We start from the raw sequence: 13,607 nt of genomic DNA on the forward strand, positions 1-13,607 counted from the left end.
AACAACAAGTAACTATTCATCTTCACCCAAAGTTTTTCCTGTTGTTTGTCTATGCCTGACAATAAAAATAAAAAACAGAGAATCAAGGCTGTAGAACTACTCTTTCTTTCTACTTGCAGGTTGGTTGTGGAAGTGGATTCTAACCATTCCTGGTTTGGATTTTAACTGAGTGGGCCCAGAACACAGAGATAGCCCGGGAGAAGGTCTCATAAGTCACGGACTTGAATGCTCACAGTTGCCTCCCGCAGCTCCATAGTTTTTCTGGCCTCACCCTGAGGAGCAGTATACAGGGGCCGTAGTTTCTCTCAGAGCCTCCCTGACTGTATGGAGGAGCAAAGAAAATAAGGCACCAAAAGTCAGAAAATAACTGGCCATGCTGCAATGGGAAACCAATTATGAACTCCCTCTCCAAAATTAAAAGGGGCCTCTGGATTGCTTTAAAATGCATTTGATTCTCATTATTCGCAGTAGTTATGTTCTGTAAAGTAATCGAATAAGTCAGTGCTGAACCTTTGCTCCCAGGAGAAGTATAGGATTAGGTTCCTGTGAGCTTCTGGTCACAATGTTTTCATCAATCAATTGATACATAACCTTGCTTTATGTGTGTTTCTGTTTAAAAATACCTTATTTAATATATACTGTTGATTCAAACTGAACTTACCATCAACACCTGAATGAATTTATCTAATACATGTATTTTCTCCATAAGGCACGCCACTGCTTTCAAGTGCTTAGAAATACTACACAGCACTTCAGCACTGTGCTTGGGGGCCATTTTAAACAGCTAATTCACCCAAATAAACCACAAAAGCTGTGACAGTTGTAGCACCAAATGGACTGCAAACAGGACATTTGTTTACAGTATGAGAGCTGAAATAAGGAGGCATAGGGTTGCCTTGTTTGACCCCAGCTGGGAATGTGTGCTTTGGGTGACTCAAATTTTTCATTGCTATACATATGTCTGCAAATGCCTGGAAAAGTGTCTTAAGGGGTTACAAACAAATTTTAGTCAGTAAATGAATTTGCATAAACAGAATTCCCAATTAATGTGGACTAGCAGTACTTATTTGCATGGAAGAATACACTGGATATAGGTTTAATAACTGAGCAAATGTTGTGGTCATCAATTGAATATTAAGAAAATTAAGAGGCCTAAGTTCAAGTAGCTTGTGCAAATGACACTATGACTAAATACTAGAATTAAGTTAAATTGTATAGATTTAATCCATACAATCTGGCTCCAAAGTCCTAATGCTTAAGTGCTACACTATATTGCTTATCATGATAAATAAATATTAAGTTTTAGAATTTTGGTATTTAAGTAATAAAAGGCATTATTTTGAAGTTTATTTAACAAGAAGAAATTAAGACTCATTTGAATATAGTGCAGATTAGGACCTAACCTATTCAACTAAAACATTTAAAAGAAAGAGTATCTTGTATGAAGTTCCTGAGATAATTAACAAGAGAAATACCAAGTGGATGCAAATTCTAATTTTTTCTCTTATTTAAGAGAATATTTTAGTAACAAGAATTCAATTATAACAATTAATGAGGCAGGTTCAATGTTGAGTTTAATAGTAAAGTATATATCTATCTATGAATTTTCCACTGCTATATTTTATGTAATATGAGAGGTAACAACAAAACTGTAGCATAGGGTTTTGATGGACTATTTCCTTTGTGCATTTTGTTTACATTATAAAGGTTTTAGAAGCATGATAACCTTGGCAGCATTTTTTTGTTTCTTAAAATTCTAAAAAGAATTATATGTCTAATCTTTTGACAGAATTGGATAAGTGACACCTCACATGTTACATAATGGTTCTCCTGTCAGAGAGCAGAAAGTTTCATAAACACAGCAATGCTCTGTTTTTACAGATCCACAGAAATAATAACATTTCATCAGATTTCAAATCCTATTATGAAAGGAATAAAAATTATGTTTCTTCAACCTTTGCAGCTACCTTCCCTATTCTAATTGGTGTCTGATTAAAACCCAGGAAAAAATACCTTCCATAGAGTTTCTTGACTTAAAGCATTTGTGGCATGGCATCAAGCCCAGAAGAATATCAGAAGTTCTATAATTTTGACCCCCAACCCTTTCATCTTATAAATTAGGAAACTGAGGTCCACAAGATGAATTCTTTAGAACCACAGATTTAGTGGCTGAGCTGGGATTAGAATGCAGATTTCCTGATTTTTAATCTTCTCTTTATTGTGTGCTTTGTTGTTTTGCCCCAAGGGGCCACCTGGTCATTCTACTCTGAATGAGTATTTACTATTCCAGATAAAATAATGATTTATGACAACAAATGGATTACATGGTCATGAATTTCCAGTTTCAATACTCATCTTACTGTTAAATTCTTGTTTAATGCTCATATTCCAAACTTGAGTATATTTTCATTTTATTATTCTAGTGAGCTAGGTTAATCTTTTGAAAGCTTTGGTTTGATTACTTCTGTTTAATTATTAGCCATCTTTTGTAGGGATTGCCTCAAAAAGTTTAGGAGCAGCTCTGCACAAACAAATGTATGATTTGATTTCTTTGCTATGTGACAATTCACCTGTTTATTTGTATTTGTAAAGCAGGTGACATTGGACTTTTCTTTAAAAAATTCCCCCAGACATTTTATTCTATTCTCATGAAATTACTGTTTGAAAGACATTGGCTGAAACAATTGAAAACTAAAATTTTATTTGGTCTAGAAGAAAAATGAAAAGTAAATTTGTCACACCTTGGTTTGAATTATGGCTTCTCTATTTATACCTTGGTGATAAAAACAGAGGCAGTGAATCTAGATTAATTAAATGAAAATTGCCATGAAATGAAACAAATGTACACTGTAGATTAAACACATTCTAAACGTTTATTGTATCTCCTAAACAAATCTATTATTTTAATCTAACAAGTAAGACTGTAAATTGTTTGCAAAGTAAATGTGTACATTTAAGAAAATAACTACATAGTGTATGAACTAAGATGATTAAAACAAATTCACAGTTTTCAAAAAAGCAATGAGATGGCTGTTTTCCATTGCGTTAAAAGTTTACTGGAAGACAATTGACTTTGGTTTTGATTCCTTTGATTATTTTGCTATAAGTCTTCACCTTACTTCTGATAATGCCACAGCTATTATGTTGATGTGTAATTTCCATAACTTTTTTTTCAGCTAAGTGCAAAGGTATAGAATAATAACAAACTATCATTCGTTTGTGTTTTGTTTTGTTTGTCATTGGGATACAGGTTACATTCATCATTTTATAGTGATATAAAATTAATAAATGTCTTCTTTTTTTTTTTTTTTTTTTTTTTTTTGAGACGGAGTCTGGCTCTGTCGCCCAGGCTGGAGTGCAGTGGCCGGATGTCAGCTCACTGCAAGCTCCGCCTCCCAGGTTCACACCATTCTCCTGCCTCAGCCTCCCGAGTAGCTGGGACTACAGGCGCCGCCACCACGCCCGGCTAGTTTTTTTTTTTTTTTGTATTTTTTAGTAGAGACGGGGTTTCACCGTGTTAGCCAGGATGGTCTCGATCTCCTGACCTTGTGATCTGCCCGTCTCGGCCTCCCAAAGTGCTGGGATTACAGGCTTGAGCCACCGCGCCCGGCCCCCAATAAATGTCTTCTAATTGATAGTTAATAATTATGAAAAATCAAACTCTTTAAGACATTGATATAAAAGTTGTAAAATCCAGATGGAAATTTCCACACTGAAGTTTTTTATAAAAACGCTCACCTGTATTTTCTGTTGCGGTTAGTTTGTGAAAGAAAAATTTTATATAGAAATCTAGTATAACCCCTCAAAGAATTTCATGTTCATTTCAACTTTGGAAGGAAGCAAACTAGGCAGGGAGGTAGAATATAAAATTATTTCATAGATGAACTTGCAGAATTTTTTTACTTTAGTGTTTGGTTAATGTCTAGGTACATTCAAAAGGAGTTATTACAGCATGTTTTTCTTCATTTTTTTTTCATTTAAGAGGTTGATGTGGCTTTTTAAATTAAACAATTAAACTTACCTGACAAGTAAGATTGGTGCATTAATGCTAGTGAGAATATGAATTTATATTTATTTTAATATAGGAAATTGAGTGAGGGGAAGATTCTAAATTGCTAAAACTATTGATGGTTTCTTTTAATGATATTGCCAATAAAATCAAAACATTAAATCCTACTACTTCTTATGCTTACAGATATTCATTTCAAAGAACTTCCAACTCTTCTCCACTGTGCAGCAAAGTTTGGCTTAAAGAACCTGGCTATTCATTTGCTTCAATGTTCAGGAGCAACCTGGGCATCTAAGATGAAAAATATGGAGGGTTCAGACCCTGCACATATTGCTGAAAGGCATGGTCATAAAGAACTCAAGAAAATCTTTGAAGACTTTTCAGTAAGTTTTTTTTTTAAATTATATCTCTGTATATTCTGTTTGATGTTGTAGAAGAAACTGTAAGAAGAAAAAACGTATTACCTTTACCGTTTTGTTTAAGAGTCTAGATAAGACACTATTAGGCACATGAAAAAAGATCAATAATTGTGAGTTGCAGAAAAACAATTTGATGATAATTCAAAAAGTCTACCTAATAAAAATTTAATTAATTTATTTATTATTTTATTTATTTATTTATTTTTTTAAATTTATTTATTATTATTATACTTTAAGTTGTAGGGTGCATGTTCATAACGTGCAGGTTTGTTACATATGTATACTTGTGCCATGTTGGTGTGCTGCACCCATCAACTCGTCATTTACATCAGGTATAACTCCCAATGCAATCCCTCCCCCCTCCCCCCTCCCCATGATAGGCCCCGGTGTGTGATGTTCCCCTTCCCGAGTCCAAGTGATCTCATTGTTCAGTTCCCACCTATGAGTGAGAACATGCGGTGTTTGGTTTTCTGTTCTTGTGATAGTTTGCTAAGAATGATGGTTTCCAGCTGCATCCATGTCCCTACAGAGGACACTAACTCATCCTTTTTTATGGCTGCATAGTATTCCATGGTGTATATGTGCCACATTTTCTTAATCCAATCTGTCACTGATGGACATTTGGGTTGATTCCAAGTCTTTGCTATTGTGAATAGTGCTGCGATAAACATACGTGTGCATGTGTCTTTATAGCAGCATAATTTATAATCCTTTGGGTATATACCCAGTAATGGGATGGCTGGGTCATATGGTACATCTAGTTCTAGGTCCTTGAGGAATCGCCATACTGTTTTCCATAATGGTTGAACTAGTTTACAATCCCACCAACAGTGTAAAAGTGTTCCTATTTCTCCACATCCTCTCCAGCACCTGTTGTTTCCTGACTTTTGAATGATCGCCATTCTAACTGGTGTGAGATGGTATCTCATTGTGGTTTTGATTTGCATTTCTCTGATGGCCAGTGATGATGAGCATTTTTTCATGTGTCTGTTGGCTGTATGAATGTCTTCTTTTGAGAAATGTCTGTTCATATCCTTTGCCCACTTTTTGATGGGGTTGTTTGTTTTTTTCTTGTAAATTTGTTTGAGTTCTTTGTAGGTTCTGGATATTAGCCCTTTGTCAGATGAGTAGATTGCAAAAATTTTCTCCCATTCTGTAGGTTGCCTGTTCACTCTGATGGTAGTTTCTTTTGCTGTGCAGAAGCTCTTTAGTTTAATGAGATCCCATTTGTCAATTTTTGCTTTTGCTGCTGTTGCTTTTGGTGTTTTAGACATGAAGTCTTTGCCCATGCCTGTGTCCTGAATGGTACTACCTAGGTTTTCCTCTAGGATTTTTATGGTATTAGGTCTAACATTTAAGTCTCTAATCCATCTTGAATTAATTTTCGTATAAGGAGTAAGGAAAGGATCCAGTTTCAGCTTTCTACTTATGGCTAGCCAATTATCCCAGCACCATTTATTAAATAGGGAATCCTTTCCCCATTTCTTGTTTCTCTCAGGTTTGTCAAAGATCAGATGGCTGTAGATGTGTGGTATTATTTCTGAGGACTCTGTTCTGTTCCATTGGTCTATATCTCTGTTTTGGTACCAGTACCATGCTGTTTTGGTTACTGTAGCCTTGTAGTATAGTTTGAAGTCAGGTAGCGTGATGCCTCCAGCTTTGTTCTTTTGACTTAGGATTGTCTTGGAGATTCGGGCTCTTTTTTGGTTCCATATGAACTTTAAAGCAGTTTTTTCCAATTCTGTGAAGAAGCTCATTGGTAGCTTGATGGGGATGGCATTGAATCTATAAATTACCTTGGGCAGTATGGCCATTTTCACGATATTGATTCTTCCTATCCATGAGCATGGTATGTTCTTCCATTTGTTTGTGTCCTCTTTTATTTCACTGAGCAGTGGTTTGTAGTTCTCCTTGAAGAGGTCCTTTACATCCCTTGTAAGTTGGATTCCTAGGTATTTTATTCTCTTTGAAGCAATTGTGAATGGAAGTTCATTCCTGATTTGGCTCTCTGTTTCTCTCTTACTGGTGTATAAGAATGCTTGTGATTTTTGCACATTAATTTTGTATCCTGAGACTTTGCTGAAGTTGCTTATCAGCTTAAGGAGATTTTGGGCTGAGACAATGGGGTTTTCTAAATAAACAATCATGTCATCTGCAAACAGGGACAATTTGACTTCTTCTTTTCCTAACTGAATCCCCTTGATTTCTTTCTCTTGCCTGATTGCCCTAGCCAGAACTTCCAACACTATGTTGAATAGGAGTGGTGAGAGAGGGCATCCCTGTCTTGTGCCAGTTTTCAAAGGGAATTTTTCCAGTTTTTGCCCATTCAGTATGATATTGGCTGTGGTTTTGTCATAAATAGCTCTTATTATTTTGAGGTACGTTCCATCAATACCGAATTTATTGAGCGTTTTTAGCATGAAGGGCTGTTGCATTTTGTCAAAAGCCTTTTCTGCATCTATTGAGATAATGATGTGGTTCTTGTCTTTGGTTCTGTTTGTATGCTGGATTATGTTTATTGATTTGCAAATGTTGAACCAGCCTTGCATCCCAGGGATGAAGCCCACTTGATCATGGTGGATAAGCTTTTTGATGTGTTGCTGAATCCGGTTTGCCAGTATTTTATTGAGGATTTTTGCATCGATGTTCATCAGGGATATTGGTCTAAAATTCTCTTTTTTTGTTGTGTCTCTGCCAGACTTTGGTATCAGGATGATGTTGGCCTCATAAAATGAGTTAGGGAGGATTCCCTCTTTTTCTATTGATTGGAATAGTTTCAGAAGGAATGGTACCAACTCCTCCTTGTACCTCTGGTAGAATTCAGCTGTGAATCCATCTGGTCCTGGACTTTTTTTGGTTGGTAGGCTATTAATTATTGCCTCAATTTCAGAGCCTGCTATTGGTCTATTCAGGGATTCAACTTCTTCCTGGTTTAGTCTTGGAAGAGTGTAAGTGTCCAGGAAATTATCCATTTCTTCTAGATTTTCCAGTTTATTTGCCTTGAGGTGTTTATAGTATTCTCTGATGGTAGTTTGTATTTCTGTGGGGTCGGTGGTGATATCCCCTTTATCATTTTTAATTGCGTCGGTTTGATTCTTCTCTCTTTTCTTCTTTATTAGTCTTGCTAGTGGTCTGTCAATTTTGTTGATCTTTTCAAAAAACCAACTCCTGGATTCATTGATTTTTTGGAGGGTTTTTTGTGTCTCTATCTCCTTCAGTTCTGCTCTGATCTTAGTTATTTCTTGCCTTCTGCTAGCTTTCGAATATGTTTGCTCTTGCTTCTCTAGTTCTTTTAATATTTTATTTATTTATTTATTTTTGAGACGGAGTCTTGCTGGATCGCCCAGGCTGGAGTGCAGTGGTGCTATCTTGGCTCACTGAGAGCTCTACCTCCCGGGTTCATGCCATTCTCCTGCCTCAGCCTCCTGAATAGCTGGGACTACAGGCGCCCGTCACCACGCCCGGCAAATTTTTGCATTTTTAGTAGAGATGGAGTTTCACCATGTTAGGCAGGATGATCTCAAACTCCTGACCTCAAGTGATCCGCCCAGCTCGGCCTCCCAAAGTGCTGGGATTACAGGCGTGAACCACCTTGCCCCGCCTAAAAAGTGAATTTATGTTGCTTAAATTTGTTTCCCTTCTGTGATTCTTTCTCCTTTTCCCTGTTAAGTCCCAATTCTGTCTTATGTAGGTTGAAGCCTCAAATTACAGAACACTTTTTGAAGAATGTTAGTTTTGTAAGAATGTAATCGAAAGAAGATTTTAAGAAGGAGCGGATGCTATCTCAGTACATAAAACATACTTTGTGTTTCCATAATCATGTTTAGAAAAACAATTGTTTTTCTATTTGTAACAAAGATATGCACATTTTGTTCCAGAAAGTGAATTATACCCTGATGGCTCTTTGGAAAATATAATGGGACAATGATTATGCTGGTAAATTATCAAAATTTGTCTTTGAGTATTTAAAACAAATAATTTTGTTGTCAAAGAAGAGTTAATATAGAATATGTAAATCCTGTAAGCTTCTGGTTATTTTAGCATTTATTCTGATTGTCAGATTAAGCCAATCTAATTAATATTGGACTTCAAAAACAATCATTGGTATTTGAGATTTCTGGAGGGTATATTTAAAATAAATATAGAACATGAAGTTTTATGACAAAATTAATAAACTACTAATGTTTAGTCTTAGGTCCTTCAAATCAGAAATAACCATTCTTTTTATTTCTGGAAGGATTTTAGATAGTGATTGTCATATATGCTAGTTTTTAACTAGTTGTCATGCTTTATCTGATGAGGGCATTCATTTTCATAATTGTTCACTGTATGCAGGCATTGAATAGAGTAGCATGGTATCTACCTCAGGTAAGTCAGTAAGTCAATTTAGCCTTGGATGTTTTCCATTAATACTGTTATTTAATACATTTTAAGTGCCTGTCTTTAACTCTGTACAACTCTATTCTTTAATTTTTAGCCACTGGTACACTGGGTTAAAATTTTCCCTAGAAGTCCTATCATCTAGGGATGCTTTCTAAATTAATCCCTGATTTTCAAAAAGTCATTCTTCCACTTCTTGCTCTCCAGTAAAGACTCACCTTTTGACAGATGCAACCCCATGCACACTTCAGGTGCTCCATAAGTAACAAAATACTACATAATGATGACAGTAGGTATGAAAGTAAGTACAATGGTAGGATGTGAGGTTTGATGGATGTGGGATATAATTTTTTTTTCTCTTACACCCTCTCAGTATTTATACCTCTGCTCCTGCAATAACAGCGCTGATAGAAGTTGATTGCTATCATTGTCTCTAGGTGACAATCACTCTTTCATAGTTGCTGCATTCTAATTTGACAGTTATACTTGATAATTATTGTGTGAAATTTGTTACATAATTTTCTATAGTATCTTTGTAAGCTGTTATTTCTGCCTGAATGTCTACAGTAAACGTTACCATTATAGTTGGGATAGATCAATTATTTTGTGAATGTTCTGCTGTCGGTAAGGAATTGACTGTAACTGTTGCAAGTGCCAACAGATCTGTCAATGCGTTTTCATGACCCTGGATAATTTTATATACAATAATTTTGCAAGCTATGAAGGCCTTTTTGCAAATGTGTAGTTAAGAAAATGAAACATATGTATTGTATTTTGACCCACATGGAAAAATGTTTCCTGTCAATTTATATGATACATGAATTATTCTTCTAATTATCAATTTTATTTAAAATAAATTTGGAAGTCATATCTTCTTACTGAAGGTATGCCAGATAAGCAGATGTTGACACTATCTATTCTAAATACTGTTAGTTCAGTCTTGTAAAGAGTGTATGTAAACCTGATGGAGAAAAGTGGAATCTCATTATGCTACTAAAATACTTTACTGTTGCTTTAAAAGCATCTATATCACTTCAATGTTATAATGACCTAGATTCTGAAAAATCTGAGATCATCACATATGCATTCAAATTTTTCATGAACTATTGTTTCAGAATAGTTTAAAGGAGCAGATATTTTTAAGTTTGAGGTTTACAGTCTACCAGTGGACTATACTTCTACTGAAGAAATATCTATTTTTAAATTCCAACATATTTTGCTCCCAACTAATTTACTGATTTGTTCAGTACTTCCTAATCCCCCATCAATAAAACATTGCTCATTTTAGAATTCCACAGGGAGTTACAATACAGTGATTTAGGTCATCACTGAATGAAGTGGGTAGAAGGAAAAAGCCAATTGTGATTTTAGAAAAATACAGAGAAAACACAAAAGCATTAGCAAGCAATCATAAACCAAGTGACACCCATGTCTTATTGTTAGGTATGTGAAGGAAGAGGATGAAGATGAAGAAAAGAATGAGGAAGGAGGGGAGGAAGAGAAAGAAGGAGAGAAGGAGGAGAGTAGGAGAAGAAGAGGGTCTGAAATTACATTTCTTACATTGCTTCATGACATTTTTTATTTGAGAGGTTAATAATTTATACACAGTCTATGAACAGAGCCTCTTCATTATGAATGGCTTTCATGTTTTGATAAAGTTATGTAATTAACATCTGTACTTCATTTATGTTTTCAGTGCTATTACTGGATGATAATATCATATATTTCTATAATCCATAAAGTCTTTAAAATATCTACTCATTTTTCAGTTTCTGACAATGTCACCTGAGAGAATTAATATGAAAAGTAGGTGGGAAAAGGGCAAAATATTTGGTACTTAAATTCACAACTGGGTGTGAACAACGATTTGCTTAGCATTATTCATAAGGAAAGCCCAGGAAATTTCAAATAGTAAATAGTGACATTGATGATTTATTTAGTCTTCAGAAACTTATCTCTTAAATAAAACGTGCATGAAAAGTTGAAAACAAACTGGAACTTGGCCTCAGATTGAGGTACCATGAGATTTAAGATAAAGAGTACAAGACTAGTCTGTACTTTAACCAAACAGATATAAAGAATATCCACTTGTATTAGTTCAGATATGTCACCCCATCCATCCCCTTCAATTTAAAACCCTTAACAAAATGATTATATCAATGTGTAAATAGACAAGGAAAAGTACATTCTCCTCTGTTGGCCAGCTATGGAATTGGAGCAGGTGTTCACTTATCTTAGAAACGATATCCAGAAAATATCTTTTTTCTTCCACCACTGTGTTCACTTGTAGTTTGGTTTAAATATTTATATGCTGCTAATTATAAATATTCATGAAGAAAATTTAAGAAATGGGAAAATCAGCTTTCCATGCACATTCTCTAACTGGCTTTTCAGGAGTACTCCTGACTGAGAATCTTTCTATGGCTCATATGTGAGATGGGATTCCTGTGGCATCAGGCTCTCCTTAATCTATCCCTACACTGCTCTTTGTCCCTGTGGACACTGGGCCCGTGTGTGTGTGTGTGTGTGTGTGTGTGTGTGTGTGTGTGTGTGTGAGACAGAGAGATTTTGTTGCCCTCCAGTATCTGACTGATAGGCCCTAATCTTTTTCAGATAGTCAAGGGCTTGAGTTTAAAATACATGTATGGAGGGGTAGGTGTTGAAGCACTTACAATATCCCTAATATAAAGCAATAATTGACTGGCTAATATAGGAACCGATTACTCAGAAGTTAGATTTGGTGTTTAGGCTAGTAGTAAACATTCACTCTCCTTGGCTCTTTATTTCTCTCATTCTCAGCATTGCCCTCCCAGTACTTTGCAAGTAGATTGTTCCATTTAATTCTGTGTTTATCAGTGTTCTATAATTTAGTTTAAATGGCAGCATATCCTGCTTTGCCTATGTAGTTTTTTCTTTCTTATAAGTCTGGAAGCTCATGAAGCATAGTGGGCTCTCCTCCCCTCCCACCATCAGGTACACTAAAGGTGTTCAGCATGTATTTTTCTCAATGATGGTGCAGAAGGTCAGTGTCCAATTTAAAGACTTGTCTTATTTCACTTTCCCAATCATATACTTAAATAGGTCCCATATGGTAAATAAAATAATTGGTCATATTTCCTATACTTGGAATTTTTTTTAAGTTTAGTTTCAGAGACTTCATAGACAGCCCTACTGCTTGTCTTCAGCATATATTTTAATAGGCCCAACTAGTATGAATTTTGGAATCCTGGCGTTTATTCAATATTGATGTTCTGTTCTGTTAGAATTGAAGAAACTAGAATAAGTCACATAACTGCACTTGACTGCATGCATGCATTATAAATTTATGTGTCAGTTGTGTGCTTGAAACTACTTAGGAATCTCTTTCAAAAATCTGGCTATCACAGAATTTTTCTCTTCTCCAAGTCATCAGACCCAGTTTTGATGCCCTAACTCTGCAGCTCTAAACATGCTATGTAAACTCCCTTAAATCTCTTTGCTGTATTTTCCTTTACTCCTAGAGTCCTGGGATTCAGTCAGGTCTGGATTTTAAACCTAACTTCACCATAAACTAAGTTTGCATCCTGGGAAAAAATAATTCTTTATAGAGCACTTTAGGATTTGATGAAATGAATGTGAAATTGTTAAATATATAGAAGACCCACAAAAAATATTGCATTCACCTTATTTTCTGTTGGCTTATTGTTATTCATATCAAATTTAGACTTCACCATCAATTATACCTTTTCTTTTCTTACATCATTAATCTCTCCCATTATACTGAGTCTTCCCTGAACAAATGTTTCAATAATACACACACACACACACACACACACACACGCTTTACATAGACATATAGTTTTGCATTGTTTAAAGACTCTCTATATTTACGTGCTTTGCATTTAGCTTACTACTACAGCCGCTCTGTCAAAGGCCATAACTAATCAACCATATATCAGATCCAGTGGATTTCTTTCAGACATCTTTTGGCACAACCTTTGACACTGCTTTCCTTGACCCTGCCCTCTTTCTGGAAGTCCACTGACCCCTTGTGGCTTTCTTGTCTTCCCCATCAGCAAAGGTTCTTTCTGCACTCTCTTCACTTGTGATTAAAAGGCAGTATCATAACTGGAACAAATGAAATCATGTGGAATTTGTATGAAGCAGAAGAAACATTATAAATAGGATTTGAAATAAGCACTTAATGGGGAAAGGTGAAGGATTCATATGGAAAGAAATGGGATGCGCGGTTGTGTGAAGAAGGCAGAGAGGGAAACCCTGACTTCTTAGGCCAGAAAACCAAACCTTGTTATTGATTTTTTTCACAGAATATATTATTTTTTAACTTATGATAATGACCTGCAAAAGACTATGCACCTATTAAAAGAAAACTTAACATTTTATATAATATTTTGATAAAATATATATGAAGAAATGTTTGTAGAGCCCCCAAAGAGCTCATATACAACTTAAGGGTAAGTACATAAAAATCTAGTTGTTTGTAGTATTTTTTGCCTACTCATAATATAAGAAAATACTTGATTTTCAATTATTTATTTACATGCTTTGCACAGGTTGTATGCTTAATGCAATGTGTATGATATAGCTAGATTCAAATAGAAAAAAACTGTAAAAATAATTTTCCCTAATTAATTTTATGAGTTATAATATATTATTTAGGAAAACTGTCTTTAGGGTATTTGTCAGTAGAATGTTCATTAGGAAAGACATTTCTCATGTCCACTAAGCCCAGTGTGTAAGACTGCTTAAAGTCATCTCTTTCTCCCAGAAATCATGTTAGTTTGGTTTAACAGAGTCAA

At 35.3% G+C, this 13,607-nt stretch overlaps 1 protein-coding gene across 1 annotated transcript in view; it reads left to right on the forward strand.

Annotated features, from left to right (window-relative positions):
* Window positions 1-13,607, forward strand: part of BANK1 (B cell scaffold protein with ankyrin repeats 1) — a 312,609-nt gene that overhangs the window by 131,790 nt on the left and 167,212 nt on the right. Inside the window, exon 7 of the mRNA XM_007999400.3 lies at window positions 4,196-4,392. Coding sequence (XP_007997591.3) covers window positions 4,196-4,392 — 197 coding nt within the window. The remainder of the gene's footprint in view (window positions 1-4,195; window positions 4,393-13,607) is intronic.

Source organism: Chlorocebus sabaeus, chromosome 7 (assembly GCF_047675955.1).
Source record: "Chlorocebus sabaeus isolate Y175 chromosome 7, mChlSab1.0.hap1, whole genome shotgun sequence".
NCBI lineage: Eukaryota > Metazoa > Chordata > Mammalia > Primates > Cercopithecidae > Chlorocebus > Chlorocebus sabaeus.